The sequence below is a fragment of the Tachysurus fulvidraco genome, chromosome 1 (genome assembly GCF_022655615.1).
Source record: "Tachysurus fulvidraco isolate hzauxx_2018 chromosome 1, HZAU_PFXX_2.0, whole genome shotgun sequence".
In the NCBI taxonomy this organism is placed as follows: Eukaryota; Metazoa; Chordata; class Actinopteri; order Siluriformes; family Bagridae; genus Tachysurus; species Tachysurus fulvidraco.
Window position 1 is genome coordinate 33,183,408 of NC_062518.1, and position 17,268 is coordinate 33,200,675.

Sequence of the window (17,268 nt, forward strand, 5' to 3'; positions counted from 1 at the left end):
AAAAATGTATGTTACTTTAGATAAGTGTGTTAAATGCCATAAATGTAATGTTTTTGGTTTTGTTTCCATCATGAAGCTGCAAAGATTATACTAAGTTTCTAAATGCTCTGCTAATATGTTTTTTTTTTTCCTCTTTTAAACTCAAACAAACCTTAACTTGATTAACTGGTTGATATATAGGAAGCAAAAGACCATGCTTGTGACAGGATTTACATACACTTTAAATAGACATTTTATAGCAGGTTCATGAAATGTAGGTTCATTTTAAATACCTTCCTTGTCTACCTGATGACTAAAACTTAAACACATACATTAATGCAAAGAATGCAAGGACTTTGAACTACATTGTGTATAAATGGAATGATCTATTTGTCAGCAATCTAGAAAATGTTGATGGTAAATAACAAAGAACCAAAACTTGTCAGACTAGAATATTCCAAATTCTTGTCAGATGATACTCATGTTGAAGATAAAAGATGTTGAAAATAGTTTTATTTTGGCCACTGTTTGTTAGTTTCTGCTTGCTGTCTAATATGAACACAGAGATTCTTTTATACAGCTTTCCTATTGTGGGTCTTGTTGCGTTTGTTACCCAAAAAACTTCACAAAATTCTTTGTTCTTTAGCATAGCTTTTTACACAAAAAAGTAACCTAGCTTATATTGAAAGACATGCAAGCTAACCATAATAATATAAACTGTAAAATGTATATTGGCCCCTTGCAAACCCGCAGTGTGAGAAGGGAACTGTGATATAGCAATGCTAAAATACTGAATTCCATCAAGACTGGTGAATATTATCAACACTGTCTTAATAGACATTATACTTTTGTATTTTTGTGGGCATCACTTAATTTTATAATAAACAGGCTGAACACTGCCTTTTTGTGCTTGTGTCAAGGTTTCAGTAAGTTACTTTCTCCAGGTTGGACTGGATGTTTTCATTCACAAGATATGAGAGGTTTGTAGGATTATAAATGCTTTATGAAAGCATTTTTTTATTTTTTTTTATTTTTTTTTTATGACCATGAGCTTTAAGCAAGAAAAGAAGAATTCAACAGCATATGGATCACATGAAATATTTTGGCTCCATATTGTGTCCTGCTCAACCAAGTTTTCACATGTTGGACAAGCTCTTAATTGAGGAAAGTTTTAGTTTCTAAACCTGTAAACAATTAACAACTCACATATACAGGTCTCTCGAGTTTTTAAGACAGGCGAGCCCAGCCATTTTTAGGGTCATGATTGAGGACAATGTCCCGTCCAGAGAAAAGCTGTTTCGTGTTGAGGTTTTCTTCAAACCGATCATCAAAAATACCCTCTCTAATGAATGTTTTTTTTCCATTGGTTGTTGCGTTAATCTTACCCATATACAATAGTGCTATTTTCTGATTGGCTATTGTGTAGCCTCTTTTTTTTGATTGGCTGATAAGTGTCAGGCTCGACTAAGAACTCCAGGAGACTCGCTTGATTCCTGCATTTCTTACATTTAGCAAAATCCCAAGATAACTTCATTTATATTTATTAGTATATTGACATGACACTAATTATGAATAAAGGTCAATTTTAATCAAGACCATCATGTGTTAATCATGGGCGAGGCTAGCCCCTTTTTAGGGGTGCTTCAGCACCCCTAAAAAGAAGCTCAGCACCTCTAAAACTTGGAGTAAGAAATGTTGTTATTCTAAAATTTTTGTTCGTCTTTTTCAAGGTTAAATAATGTCCAAAACATACTCCGTAGTTTGTGTTTTAAATGTATGGGTTAAGGATGAAAATGAAAACATCCCCCTTAGCAAATGGAGTCATCCTCTTCTCTTCTACATCTCCTCATGTACATGTACCTGCACCGCTCAGCACGACCATCATCCAGCGCGAAACACACGCAGAGTGAGAACCCGTTATATAGTGTTGTGAATCAACTAAGTTGCCCCAAAGCCGTGTCTCACACTTCTTTCCTTTTACCTAGAGTTAAACCATATCGGTGAGTACTGGAGTCAGTATCCTGAATCACCATGGTACACCTACATTAAGTGTTTATTTTCGGACTATTTTATTCCAGCCGTTCGCCGCCGCTGTGGAATAGCACAGGACCTGGGTGACTCGTCCATAGTCATAAACGGACAGAAGTAGCGTTACAATGTTTTTCCGCAAGACGCATGCAGTTCTGTTTACTAACTGCTAGAGCGTGAAACAAAATAAGACAAATAAAGTGCGTATCTGTGTAGTGCGTACTGTACGTGTGTCTCTGTTGTTAAAGTTTATCGTTAATTTGATAGATGGCCATTTGTAAATAATTTACAGAAGATGAATTACATTTTGTTGTCCAAGTACCTGTTACTTTGTTCAATGATAATAAAGTTGAATCTTATCTAACTAATCTGATGGCTGTTTATACAAAAGGAGGCACATGGAGTTAACGGTCAGGAAAACCAGCTGAGTGAAGAAGGTTTTGTGTTTGTTACAGGGGGCTGTCTGTGTGAACTCTCACAATTAAGCTGGTGTTCTGAAAAGGTGTCCAAAAAAGAAAAAAAATCTGGATTTTGGAGTTAGTTGAATCAATGATAAAATGATGAATGGAGGCAGTTACAGCAGCATACTTCATAATATTTTTTGTTTTTGTGTGAAAAGAGGGTGGGTGGTGGCAGTGGGGCTCAATGGGTGCTCAGCACCCCTACAGCTCTGACCCTAGAATCGCCCCTGTTGTTCATCATGATGCAGGTCATCTTCACTCACAATTTGTGAATATCACCTATTCAATTTATATGTGTGAAACTTTGTGTGTGACTGAGAGAATTTCCACCTGTTAACTGATGTTTACTGTAACTGATAATTACAGATGATTCCTGTAAAGGGTGTAGCAAAGCAAAACTGAAAGTTACAAAGACTGTTTTGGCACTGTGCCAAATAAATATATTATGTACCGTGAGTGCAATTTCATGGTAATTTAATAGCATAGTAATAGCATAAGAAAAGGCCCATTAGCTGCTGGCATATAAATAATCTTTTGCTCATACTGTAGCCACATACCTCCAAGATTACATCATGTGGTAAATGCTTAGATGCCCATTCCAATGTGGGTATATTTTATTTATGTTATCCAAAAAAGCTTTTTTACTTTACATAATAAGCAGCAGCACCTGCTAGAACATGTGTAACATTTAAAGTTTAGAAAATATAGCATGTGTTTTTTCTCCATTTTTCACCTAGGATTAGCAAGTGAGCTTGATATAACAAGAAGTCAAGGCAAGTCAATTCAAGAAGCATTTATTGTCATTTCAACCATATACAGTATGCAAAAGTGTAGGAACCCATGACAATTTCCATGATTTTCATTTATAAATATTTGTGTGTTTGGATCAGCAATTTCATTTTGATCTATCAAATAACTGAAGGACACAGTAATATTTCAGTAATGAATTTATTGGATTAACAGAAAATGTGCAATATGCATCAAAATGAAATTAAACAGGTACATAAATTTGGGCACCCTTGCCATTTTGTTGATTTGAATACCTGTAACTACGTAGCACTGATTAATTGGAACACAATTGAGCTTCATAGACAGGTGCATCCAATCATGAGAAAGGGGCTCTGTATAAACAAATTCCCTCAAACATCAATGAATGTAAAATATATAAAAAATATAAAATTGTAGTAGTGTTTACTTTCTGTTATTTATGGTTATACAATTTGAATTAAGGATTATATTTGTTAGTTTAATAATTACAGAAATAAGTGCAAATTTATGCACTTGAAACAAAAGCATAAAATAATTGAAGTTTGTGGTCCACCCCTTCTTGCAAGCTAATGTAAATTTTATTTTATTACACCGATTTTTTTTGACATATCCCTATATTCTCGTACAATTTCCCAGAGAGGTTTTTGAACCCAGAATTTCTCCATCCTTTTTACACTAATCCTTTCCATGGTATCCTAATTTAAAATACATTTTCCATCCAATCTAAGTAAATAAATAAGCCGTGGCTTTCAAGCTATTATTGATTGGTATTAACGGGGCTTTTTTACGCTTTGTGGTAACGTGTCTGCCCCGCCCTTGTCTATTCCTTGCCGCCTCAGCACTGGTCATGTGTCTAATTGTCTCCCTATTTATCTTTGTATCGTCTGTGTGTGCTCTGTTTTGTTGGTCTGTCAAATAATAGTTTTGTGTTTTGTTTTGTAATAATTCATTTTTTTTGCTGTCCCTGCATTTGGCTCTGAATTTTATCCACGAAGACACCCCCATTTTCTGACAATCCTATTTATTACTGTATACTTAAGCCTTAGCAGGCTGTCCTGTTTTTTTTTTATTATGCAATTATGGTGCAATGAAGTGGAACAAGGTCTCTTAACATTGTGTAATATTTTGTCAGCTTTATTTGCTGGGAATATTTTAAACAGTCTATAGTTCACTGCATATACAGGTAGACATATACAGATGTCTAGCAGTTTTCAACATCTAGATCCTGATATTTTTGTGTCTTGGCAAAATTGCAATGTCAGCTTAAATGTAAACCCCTGAACTATTGCTCACCACTGGTTCTTGGCCTTCTAACTTATCCAAGTTTTTTCCCTTTTAACTGGAGGGTTTTGAACTCCGCTATAACTTTTGCATTCTCAAGTATCTTATAAACACAAACAGGATCAAGTTTTCTTCTAGGATTGTATTGCATTGTCTCTATCAAATCTGGCCCAGATCTGATTTTTTTCAAATCAGATCTGGGCCACTTCCATATGTGGTCCTGAATCAGACCCAAATTTGTTTTTTCCAATGTGGCTGCAGTGTGAACAACCAATGCGGATTTGATGCGACTTTTACGTCAATCTACATCGACATTCGTCACAATTATGTGCCGGCGAAAACTTTTTTTTTTTGCGCCGGCGAAAACGTGACACAAACGTGACTGGTAACATGTGTGTGTTACGTGTCATATAAAGTAGTTACGTGAACCAGCTCATAATGTTTGAATTGAATACATCACATTATAGCATTACATGATATGTTTGCTTGCACCAGATGATACAATACTTCCTCCATAACCTCGCCTCACTTTTGAGCGCAACGGCGTGCTGCGTGTGACGTCATTGTTATTGTTCGTTTGCGCATGCGGGTCAGTTCGAAACAGCAAACAGTTCACACTGGTATCTGACATAGGCCACATTTTAAAAGGTAATGTGAACAGCCAAACAAAAAAAAAATCAGATCTGAGCAAAATCTCCGAATTGAGCATTAAGACTTGCAGTGTGAACGTGGCCTTAACATAATTCACTGTGAGAGTGATGAGCAGTGTGGGGTTTCCAGCATTTATAACTTTGCAAAATATATACATAATACATTAAGCAGACCATTTCAACCACTGTACATGAGGAATATTCTAATCATGAATGGTTTCCTCAATAAAGGCCTGTTAGTATCCCACCTGATCCAGAAGACTGCGACAGTAGGCTGTGCCTGTGAGGGATTCCGGTGTGACAGCATGTCCACATGACATTTCTAATCTCTGGGTCTTGGGATCATCATCAAGTGTTAAGTGAATACATAAGAGCATGTTAGGAGCTGGTGTTAAATGTGATGATGAACAAATGATATATATTTACACAAACACACTTCTGCATACTAGTTGGTGTGCTTCCTAACAATCTTGACATTTATTTTCCAATTAGGATTTTAGTTACTGTCAATATTTTCATTGTTATAGGTTCTAAAAAAGGATTAATCTCAACACAATGTGCTTTAACAGTCATCAAACAGGAAAAGACTGCTATTCAAATTTCTGTTTAGATGATTTTTAGATTTATAGTATTCCAAATATTTTATGTTGAATGTTACATTTTATTTTTATATTTTTATTTATATCTTATTTAAATTTTAAAACAATGCAAGGCAGTCAAACAAAATGTGAGCTTAGATTTTTAATTCAATTAAATGAAGGGAGATGCTTATAAGCCTGAACTGAAACAAAAAATACACATATCCTTAAAGAAAATAAACAAAGTAATTATAAAAATATCCTACGTACTAATGTCATCTGGCCGATTAACAAATTTCATGGTGCTGTCTTTGTTCCATCGCCATCCGATCAGCTACTGATTTCCTGTCGCCTGCTTGACTGTTTGTTTTCGCTTTGTCTGTCAACCTGCTCGCAAAATATCAGCGGGGTGGAGCCATTAATAATGAGTACAAGGCAGATATTGAATTGAGTATATTTTAGTTATCGGAACTGTTTATTTTTAACTGGTATTTTAAATAATCTCGGATATGATGACGGTATTTTATTAAGTAACTAAGGGCTGACTTTCTCAAATGCATCGAGAAGGATATATAAGACAGTGCTGCAATTTATGTGTACATACACTGTAATACTGTGATTTACAGCAATTTACTGGTATCAGATTAATAAATATAAATGTATTTAAATAACAGTCAAAGCTACCTAGAAAATCATGGTGACTTTTCAGCCTCCACATCATTCATCAAGCAAAAGGTGAAAATGTGTGTGTGTGTGTGTGTGTGTGTGTGTGTGTGTGTGTGTGTGTGTGTGTGTGTGTGTGTGTGTGTGTGTGTGTTGTGTGTGTGTGTGTGTGTGTGTGTGTGTGTGTGTGTGTGTGTGTGTGTGTGTGTGCGCGTGCGCGCGCGCCAAGCTAAAGTCCAGATCTAAATTAAAATACTATGGAATGACTTGAAGGTTGCAGTTAACATCTCCCTGGTTCTTGAACAGTTCTTCAAATAGTGAAAGAGAAATAAAGTCATGCATTAAATTTTAACTTAAGTTTTTATAAATCGACAATAAGAAATCACTTCTATAAAGAAAACATCCTGATATCAGCTGTGAACTGTCATGCGCAAGTGACGCTACTATGATTTTTTTAAGAAGAAACCGAAACTACATCTGCATTAAGCCCATTGCACTCGACTCCGTTCAGCATGGGGGACATTTTTCAAGTTCTGGTTATTGGTTTTAAGGGAGAAAAGAAAACCGTCGACGTTGCAACCAACGAAGATGATTTCAACAAAACAACTGTTTCGGATTTCAAAGAAAAGCTAATGACGAAATTTCCGGAGCTTAAAGGTAGGTTTTCTTTAATCTGTATTAATGATTACAATGTGTAGTCTATGAGATTTGACTTGGACTTGTTTGACTAATAAAACCTCTTATTTTATCAGGTGCTCAGTTCACAATGATGTTCGCTGATGTCAAGCTTGAGGACACCGACACTTTCTCCATGCGCAAGATCCAGAATAAATCCACAATCTTCCTGATCGTCCGTATGCCAGGAGGAGGAGAAGGAGGAGGAGGAGAAGCCGCACAGCACAGGATGAAGAGAGAGTCCGGGACAGACGCAATAAAGAGACGGACTGAAAATGTCTACTTTTAATCATATGTTTCTTGTCGTTTATGTTTACTATGCAGATTAAAGCGAAAATATTACAAATAATGTAAAAAAAAAAGTTTAAAAAAAGCCTTATACACTTCTCTTTTAACATGTTCTATTGTGTTCAGCTATTATATACATCTCAGCACCCCTGGTAAAGCACTCTATTAATAAGAATAAGAGTAATTCTACAGGGGGCTAAATCTCTAAATTGATTTTGTGTGTGTGTGTGTGTGTGTGTGTGTGTGTGTGTGTGTGTGTGTGTGTGTGTGTGTGTGTGTGTGTGTGTGTGTGTGTGTGTTTGTGTGTGTCTCGCAGTGTGGATGGAAGAATAATAAAAATGATTATTCTTATTTTTGTTGTTGGTGATGTCATATATGCTCTGTAAAGTGTTATTCGAATTATGCAGTCATAAAATATTCGAATTATGCAGTCATACAATAAAAAATAAAACAAAGTTATTTCAGATAAACAAAAAACAATCCTATTTGAGAGAATACTGAAAATAGAAGTGATTTTGAAAAGTCATGAGTGTTGTTTAAATCCTGAAGATGTAGCATTCGTAAAATGCAGAAGGACTGCTTAAAGACTTTACAGGAAACCAGACCTGTTACATGAAACATTTCGGGTGTGTCCGAGATTTGAAACGAAAGTAAAACTATTACTCGCTATACAATTTACGCGGAATCATCGGGGCTAAAAACCAGTACGTGTATGAAAGATCATAACTCGACTGTATAATGAAGCCTTACAGGAGTCATTACGAAAACCAAGAACGAAGGAATATAGAACAGGAAAGGTAAGAATAAACAGATTACTCAGATATAGCTACTCGAGCTTTAGACAGAACTCAGCCCAGCCAGGTAAAACTTACATGTTAACTTAATCAGTATTTTTGTTGATCTCAAATAAACAGTGTAAATCAGTTCATTAATAGTATTCAATTACTACATTCTGTAAAATATTATAGTAAATTCACAATTACGTTTAAGCTCAGAATTGTTTAAAAAATAAGCAGATTTTTGTTTTGTTTTGTTTTATTGAGTAGCAATGGCATAGGTACAATTAAGATATTTGAACACTTTTATTCAGACCAGCTGAAAAGCCTTACAATGGCTTGAAAAATCAAGGTGCAACCTGCTACCTGAACTCTATACTGCAGTGTCTCTACATGACCGAAGACTTCCAAGAAGAAGTAGAAAGGTATGTTAACTTATTTTTTTAAACCACCTTGTGGTCAATTGTAATACTTTTATTTTGTTTTATTTTTAGACTGTATACTGACAAATTATGTTGATTGTATTGAATTACCAAATTTTAATACTATCAAACACACAGTGGCACAAAAATATTTGGTAAATGTATGAAGTTCACAACATTATTAAACAAAACAATGTCAAAGCACGTAACCTTTTGTCAGCGACGCAGGAATAAAAATAGACCCAAAAGCAGGATAGCATAAAATAAACAGATATAAAACACAAAACTGGGACAAAGACATGACAAGACGTGACTAGAGACAACAGATGACAACATCAAGGATTCCGCGCTGCTCAAGGCAACGTGGCTCGACTTAATACTAACAACAGTTAGACACATGAGGAACAGTGTGCAGAGGTGGGAGGACTAGACAAGGGCGGGGCAGACACTTGAACACCAAACATAAACAAAAGCACGTGGCCAAAGTCCGGGCTGGATAGTGACACCTTTATGTTAAAGAGAGATAACACAAGCACACCACTCAAGCAAAACATCTTCCAAAAATACGTTCTCATGATTAAAAATAATAATAATAATAATAGTTAGTTCATAGTTAATGTGATGAACTACACCACATGAAACTGAAGCTGGTTAAAAGTAATTACAAAATAATTAAGAGGTGGGACATAACGGGTGGGAAAGACTCTTGCATGGGTCTGCAAGAAAACCTTGCAGACCCATGACCTAAATCAGTTTAGCATGCAAAGAAGCAGAAATTATTGATTGTTGGTGCCCTAGTGTAATTTGGAGGAAACTTTCAGCTGAGTTGCCTTAAGCAACTGACTCAATGCCCAGATGTTGTCAAGAAGTTGTGTGAAACAATATATAGCAAACTAAACATTATAAAATCTTATAATCTTAATAGCATAGCTATTTAATAGCCAAATACTTTTTTGTCTAAGTATATATTATTTATGTATCTTTATACATAATCTTTAACTGGTAACTGTAAAATGTTAGCTGTAAATGTTTGATTGAAAGGCCTTTCTTTACAACGAATGCCTTACTTTGACGTTTTCTAATGCAGCTAAATGCATAAATTTATATGTGTGTCATTATACATTTTTGTGGAGAAAACGTCATCTTCATGTCTTTTCATTTTATATTAGATTTGTACCAGATCAAAGAAACCCTGATAAGGAAAGTTTTATGCAAGAACTGCAGAAGCTCTTTAAAGGGATGAAAAAAGGTGATTGTAAGACTGAAGGGATAACTCGAAGGTTGGGCATCACCAAGGGTGAGTTAGTCTAATTGGTACAGCTACAGGGAAAACTTAAAAAGTGTAAAGCATTCTATTTGAATCAGTATTTGTTTTATCTGTGTTGTCATATTTTCAGTCCATGAACAGGAGGACGTAGTAGAATACTATCAGAAAACTCTAAAAGCAATTGGACCACTAAGTTCCAAGGTAGAATTACCCTCCAATCACATCTCTCTTTCAACAGTATTTTGTAGTATTGCATGTGACACAGTTGTGTTTTTACAGGTATTTGAAGGGAAAATGAGCAACAAAACAAAATGTATAAACGATCATATATTTGAAGAGGAGTGCCACTTTTTCACCATCCCTTTATCCATAGAAGCTGGACACAATGAGGTCTTCAAAGTGGTAAACTTTTTTTTTCTTTCCTTTTTTTAATTGTTTACATTTGCCTATTTAACATAGATTATGTAAAACAAAGAGGAAGTGTTTTTTTTTTTTGCAGCAAAATGGATTACAGACTTTTCTTGAACGGATAAAGTTAGATGAAGACAACTGGCTGTATTGTAAACAATGTGGGGAAAAAAATGAAACAGAGACTGTAAGTACTTTACTGGATGTCCTATGAGACACAAAATTAATGCAAATAGTTGGTAGGGTTTCTTGATTTGATGGCTGTTGCTGATCAATGTTGTGTACAGTCCAATTTGAATATAATATGAGCATAGTGTATACAAATTCCCTGGCATGATAATTATTCCTCAATTTCATCTTCACTATAATGATCAAAGAAAATAAATTTGTAAATTTGATCAATATTCTAACAGCATATGTGTGCATGAAAATTTTAAGCATCATAACTTCATAACTCAACAAAGAATCAAGAATCAAGAATTTTATATATATATATATATATATATATATATATATATATATATATATATATATATATATATATATATATATATATATAATTTAGTGTACTCAAACATCATTTTTACACCACTTGAATAAGGGTCATTGTGAATATTTGTATCATTCCCAATTAAAATACACTTATTTCACACTTTGATTATTCAATCCATAGTGGAATGAAATCAAGGAGTTTCCTACTATCCTGACCCTGTACCCAAAGAGGTTTTACTTTGACTACTACAAGATGAGGCCTGTGAAGAATCACTGTCCCATGGACATTCCCCTGCAACTTGAGCCATGTGTATGGTTTATCCTTCTTCAACCTACAAAAGATCTAAATGCATTGACAATCATCTGTCCTTGGGTTGATGTATATCGATACATATCAACATCAATACATTAATCATGAAAATATTGCAAAACTTCACTTTTAATTCTTATTTTACACAAACATATACTGTACATACCACATTTTTATACTTTTTTTGCACATACTTTCTTTTCACAGACGAATTTGAAATATGAGCTTTATGCAGTTATCAACCACATAGGAAATGAAAGTGGAGGGCACTACAATGCTGTCATCAAATCCTTTAAGGATGGCAAATGGTACTGTTTTGATGACACTTCTGTCAGAAAGGTAATACAATTATATTATTTCATTTTCTTTAAGTTCTGCTATGTATTGTATTTTCATTTTAAGTCATGGTTTTCTGACAGGATTCAGAGAGCTCTTTCAGACTGTGAGTACACTATAAGTATAGTTTCACATCTTAGCAGAAAAGTTAATCTTATTAATTAATATTAATATCAGAAAAAAATACATTTAGTACATTATTCTGTATTTTAGAATGACCTTTGTGCTGTTTATGTTTTTGCAGTTCACAGCAGGCTTATTTGCTCATGTACAGAAGTAAGTGAGAAATTTCTGAATTCTCTGTCATTATTGTTCATTCCTGTTATTGTATTACAGCTAGCAAAGTTCACCTTGCACTTGACAAAGATTTAATGTTTTAGGTGGACAGTCATCTGTAAAATTGCAAAAGCAAGCAGTTTAAAAATGTAAGCAGCTGAAAAAAGGACTGCTTCTAGACTAAAAAATGAAAGAAGATACACTAGTGGAATAAAATTGTGTGCAATATAATCGCTATTTGAATTTGATATTAATCCTTATTCTATTCTTTAAATAATTCAGTTTGTTGCTTTTGTTTCCAATTGTTGAGATGTAGAGGTAGATAGGCTGAGCCCAGATGAGAAATCTTCCAATGTAAGTACATAAAGATAAAATATTCCTTCTTTTAGCTTTAATGAAATATATTCTGCCCTGACTTGTAAGGAATAAGACATGATGGAACATACTATTATAGATAAATAATCAATAGGATAATTATTTCTGTTATCAAACTAGAGATTTTTATAGCAGAACATTTTTGTTCTTTTATTTCACTCATTTTGCAGAACACTCATGTAACAATTTATTTACTGATATCATTTACATTATTGCTTATATATACAGTCATTCCTTCACCAGCCTTTTTGTTTTGTCTCTTTAGTACCATGTAATCCTATTAATTATATTATATTATATTATTGTATAATATTATGTTATGTAGTAGCTCTTGATTATAGGTCAAGCTGATTCATATTACAAGCATTTTTAATGCAGCTAAATAGTGTGGATCAACAAGTCTGTTTTGATGTTTCAGATACTTATTTCGCACACACACACACACACACACACACACACACACACACACACACACACACACACACACACACACACACACACACACACACACACAGTGTGTGTGTCAGTATTATGTATTAATTGATGTATATCTCTGATATAAAATTACAATTATGGGCATTAAAGGATTTTACTGCCAAATGTGGAAATGTAGTAAATGGGTAAAATTCCTGCTTTATAAGACTAAGAAGAACTTGAAGCAGCACTGTCATGACAGCATGAGCAATTGCCAGGACTCTGAGCCAGGACTCTGTGGTGCAGATGAGTGCAAGCAGACTGATTACAATAACCGGCCTCAATCACCGGAACAAGGTGAATAAGGATTAAGCTACTTGGACCATCAATTTTAATGTATTGCAATTCACATGACCTCTTAGAATAACGTAGTTAATATTGTTACAAGAAAACTTGCATCTCAGGAAAAAAAAAACAAACTTAGAAAGTAACGAGTTTTGCAATTCATGCTATTCTGACCATCTTTGAACATTTATCTCTGTTTTAACATATGTCCCATTTGACATGTATCTTTTCTATGCAGCAGAGCATGATGAGTCTGTGTGTAAGAGTTACATCACTCGAATTAGGAGCTTTTGTATGAGCCTTAAGAATTATGGGTCATATATCATCAGCTGCCTCAAACAGACAGCCATTGTCCAGGAGACCAGTAAACTAAAGGTATGCTACACTGTATACTTGTGTAAATCTTATCTTTTAAAAATAACTTTTGACAGTCTGGGAAAATTCATTGGATATCACTGAGATTGTTTATGCTTATATTTAGCTCTCTTCTGCATATAACACTGACACCGTAACTTACTGGGGTAGAAAATTATAGAAAATTACCAGATCACTTCTAATAAAGAGCTTTTCTCCCTACGTTCGTACTAACCATTAGATTAGAAAAAAAAAAACACTCCTGTCCCTAGCCAATCAGGACCCTTCATATTCTGGCACAACTTGGCATTTTGGCACCACTTGCAGGCCAATATATATGGACTATATATGATCATAATTCTGAATAAACTTCAAGAGATCTTGCTGTTTTACAAATCGACTCTGAGTCTCTTTTGTCAAATCTCCCAGGTGCCTGAGAGGAATGATTCATATTGAATTTCTTAAAACAGAAAATATGAACAACTATAATAAATTCTTAATAAATTAATTTTTAAATTAATGTCATTCATTTTATAACATACCTGCTTTATTTCCTCATTTCTTTTCTCAAAACAGGAAATTCAGACTATGTTGGAGAATATAAAAAAAGAATTTGATGCACTGATTGAAGCAACACTGACTTCTGCTCAGCAGTCCACCTGGGAATATGATATTGACCTCACCGTGAAGGAGCTGGAACATGTTTTCTCTCTCTTCTCTGTCTATTGCAAGTTAGTCATTATATTTATATTTTAATGTTTATCTTTACAGTGCTATTTCTTAATAGACCAAGCTTTGCTTTAATTTTGGATTTAAATAAAAGGATGTTTCTTTTTAAGGTTTAGTGTTCAAACAATCGTTTAATACATGATGATTGATTGATTGATCGATCGATCGATCGATCGATCGATTTTAAGCAGTAAAAGTGATATATAAAAATATTGTTCATGGTATTTTCAGGGCAAACAGTATTTATGTAAATAAACATAGCACACAAGATGTTCACAAGAAATATGAGAACCAGCAGTCTGATGTTCACAAAATTCCTGCAAATGAGAAAGAGATGGTGTCCAACCAAGAACTGCTAATGGTACAATGTTGACATATAATGGCTTTTACAAATTATATTTATATAAACTTACATGATAGCTGATAGCAGCATTATTTTTCTCTCAATTCTAGAAAGTGTGCTCTGAAGTGAAGCCTAATGCTTCAGTGAAGGATGAGCTCTGTGATCCCATGCTGGTAAATGAGATTGTGCTAGTGAGAGCAAGGGTCATCACTATATGAGTATTGATTACTAGATCAGAAGATCACTATATGTTCTTATGACTGGTGTGAATTGTAGTGATTGGCTTTATATATTGCTCTGAAGATGAAAATTAATTTATGTTTATTCAAAAGGTTAAATTAAATTAAGATAAAATTATTGCATAACCTTGTTTCTCTGTACACTAATCATTATATAATTGCTATTCAAAAGATCTGAAGAAAGGAACATTAACCAGGGAATAATGTTGCCAGGGTAGTAAAAGTACTTTTGGCAGCAAGGTTTATGCACTTGTTTCTTTTAATATGTTGTCATTTCTATATTAATACAGCACTTGTATTGTGGAAGCTCCAGAATACACTGATTAAAAAATGTGTAAATAAATGTATATATAGTTTTCTGTTTAAGAACATTTATTTAAGATTTTTGGAGTCTCCAATGGCAGTGCTTGTAACAGTCAAAGGAATCACTTGAGGTTTTCCATCGTCTTGTGATTTCTGATTCCCTAGTAACATGAAAAACTGCAATGTTTTGTTTTTAAAAAGAAAATCTGTTAAGGGAATCATTATATTTATAGAATTTATATTCTATAAAGTAAGTCATAACAGGATCTAACTTGTTTTTCTCGAAGATTATATGAACTGCTGTTTTTTTTATTTAACAAAAAAATTAACTGCCAGTAAATTGCTGTGGTGTAAGTGAAATAAAACACCTTGGGATATGCTGATGTGCTGTATTTTGAACTATGATTTTGAACAGAAACTCCATGAGGAGATCATAAACAATGAGGACAAAATGAAGGATTTTGTGAACTACAATATTGAGTGTGTTAATACAATAAAGGTAAGCATAACTAGTTAAAGCCATTTATTTACACAGCTATCAGGATAGTAGCATATTTAAAACATATTCTTTTCCAGGGTCATGAACATCACCTGGAAGCATGTAAAGCATCACTGAAGCCTTTGAACTCCATGGTGGAATCTGTTTCAGAAAGCATTAGGCACAAGGTATTTTTACACTAATATCCATTTTTTATGACTCATATCCATCTGTTTAATCTGGTACACTGACCGGGGTTTGCTTTGTCTTTTAAAATTAAAAATTCATATCAAAATATGCTGTGAAATCTTTTCCAGATTGACATTCTCCAAACAAGCTACAATGAGAAGTTTAACAGGTATATGCAACCTATAAGAAAATAGTAAAGTCAGCCTCCAGCGGTAAACAATCAAGGACATTCAATGCCTGTCATGAATATTCACCCTATTGATTTTTTTCTACATTTTGTAGTCATACTCAAGAAAGTTGTTGTAAAACCTCTAAAGTAATTTTTTGCTGAATTGGATATATTTTGGATCATATGAGTTATTTACAGTTTTTGCCATTCTTTTCCACCTGCAGACATAAGAAGTTCAAGACCGAGTAGACTCAGAATGGCGGACACCACCCCCTAACAGTTTTTCATGTGATTAAATAGACCAATTGCTTTTTATGTTTATTTTGTGTAATTCTCATAAATGGGTACAACACTTTTTTTGTAATAATATAAATGGAACCGGATTCATAGCTATTTAGATGTTACACAAAACAAGTAAACAATTTATTAAATGACTACATATCTTATGCATTTTTTCACTTAAGCATGCACACATCTGACAAGCTTCAAAAGGGATTTTTCACCTTTGATGAAACATGATAGGACACGTGTTTATGTCAGAAATCTCCGAAAAATGCTTTTTTACATTATGATAAATAAAATAAAATATGATAGTTCACATTAAAGACCAATATGTTATTAAACATCGAAAAACTGATTATTTGTCTGTGGAATGATAATTTTATGAAATCTTAGGTATCAGCATGTGTTTTGAGTGAATCCCTGCATGCATGTACAAACGTGCTTCCCAGGAGCTGAAAGCGCGATTCCGTTATTCCATCCCTCTAGAACAGAGGTGTTAAACTCTGGCCCGTAATTACATTTGGCCCGCGAGATCATAGGATTAAGTTTGCGAAACGAACACCACTGAGGCCATCCTTAAAAATATTCTTGTTTGCCGTAACCCGACCGACCTTGACAATTTAGGACCGACTCAGTTTAAGTCCGACCGACTTGCTGGTTGTAAATTTGCGTTAAGACCGACCTTTTTTTTACTCTTCAAATAACTAATACAAAAGCAATAAAATAATATTAACGGTTCGGGCACCATAATACATCTAAAAATGCATTAAAACAGCTCAACACCACTTTAACTTGGCACGAAGTTCTGGAAAAACTGTGTCCAACATCAAAATAAGGTTTGCAATGATGCGCCTGAAAGCACGGGTTGAAGACCCAGTCAGTGACGTCACGATATGCTAATTTGTTTAAAGTCATACCTATGTAATCACCATCACCAAAATTGTACTTTTTTTTTTTACATTGAAACTTTAAAAAAAATATAGACCTACCTACCGACCCTTTTTTTACTGTTACTGCAAACAAAATATTTTTAAGGATGGCCTTATGTGTCTTTTATTTCAAATTTAATTTATTATGTGTTTGTAATATCAAGCTCTGGTTATTCTAAATCATGTGTTTAAGCAAAACTAAAGTTTGTTTCCATATGAAAAAGGTTGAACATTACATATCAGTTGCAGTTCATTTTTCAATAAATATTCAGTTTGGCCCGTGACTTTATCTCAGTTTTATATTTTGGCCCACTGTGAATTTGAGTTCGACACCCCTGCTCTAGGACCTTCAGAAAATGCTTTTTTGTGCAACCTTATACTAACCCTGTGCAAATTTGCGTAAATTCCCTGGACCTCACACCTACTGGCACCCCTACAGCTCCATTGTTCTCCTGCTTTTG

The 17,268-nt window shown here is 34.2% G+C and overlaps 2 protein-coding genes across 6 annotated transcripts; both read left to right on the forward strand.

Annotated features, from left to right (window-relative positions):
* Positions 1-6,873: 6,873 nt before the first annotated feature.
* On the forward strand, positions 6,874-7,377 carry zgc:194655 (uncharacterized protein LOC794380 homolog). Its single transcript, XM_047805643.1, has 2 exons — positions 6,874-7,065; positions 7,161-7,377. The coding sequence occupies exons 1-2, from the start codon at positions 6,921-6,923 to the stop codon at positions 7,370-7,372; spliced, it is 357 nt and encodes a 118-aa protein (XP_047661599.1). The 5' UTR covers positions 6,874-6,920; the 3' UTR covers positions 7,373-7,377.
* Positions 7,378-7,870: 493 nt separating this feature from the next.
* On the forward strand, positions 7,871-16,233 carry si:ch211-212k18.13 (ubiquitin carboxyl-terminal hydrolase 47). Of its 5 annotated transcripts, none has more exons than XM_047804351.1 (20): positions 7,871-8,168; positions 8,462-8,572; positions 9,739-9,866; positions 9,967-10,037; positions 10,116-10,238; positions 10,336-10,431; positions 10,918-11,115; positions 11,254-11,385; positions 11,466-11,488; positions 11,627-11,658; positions 11,969-12,012; positions 12,675-12,804; positions 13,034-13,167; positions 13,723-13,877; positions 14,107-14,236; positions 14,329-14,391; positions 15,176-15,259; positions 15,337-15,426; positions 15,556-15,596; positions 15,821-16,233. In XM_047804351.1, the coding sequence occupies exons 1-20, from the start codon at positions 8,110-8,112 to the stop codon at positions 15,843-15,845; spliced, it is 1,869 nt and encodes a 622-aa protein (XP_047660307.1). In that variant the 5' UTR covers positions 7,871-8,109; the 3' UTR covers positions 15,846-16,233. The 5 variants fall into 5 exon arrangements, 4 of the variants coding, with proteins under 4 accessions (XP_047660307.1, XP_047659916.1, XP_047660591.1 ...); XM_047803960.1 differs by having other exon boundaries at positions 7,874-8,168; positions 13,031-13,167; XM_047804635.1 differs by having other exon boundaries at positions 7,875-8,168; positions 11,975-12,012; positions 13,031-13,167.
* The last annotated feature ends 1,035 nt before the right edge of the window (positions 16,234-17,268 follow it).

Coding starts and splice junctions, on each gene's coding strand:
- zgc:194655 (XM_047805643.1), top strand. CDS start 6,921: ATGGGGGACATTTTTCAAGTTCTGGTTATTGGTTTTAAGGGAGAAAAG. Junction 7,066..7,160: donor GAAATTTCCGGAGCTTAAAG/GTAGGTTTTCTT, acceptor TTATTTTATCAG/GTGCTCAGTTCACAATGATG.
- si:ch211-212k18.13 (XM_047803960.1), top strand. CDS start 8,110: ATGAAGCCTTACAGGAGTCATTACGAAAACCAAGAACGAAGGAATATA. Junction 11,386..11,465: donor ATGACACTTCTGTCAGAAAG/GTAATACAATTA, acceptor GTTTTCTGACAG/GATTCAGAGAGCTCTTTCAG. Junction 15,597..15,820: donor TACAATGAGAAGTTTAACAG/GTATATGCAACC, acceptor TTCCACCTGCAG/ACATAAGAAGTTCAAGACCG.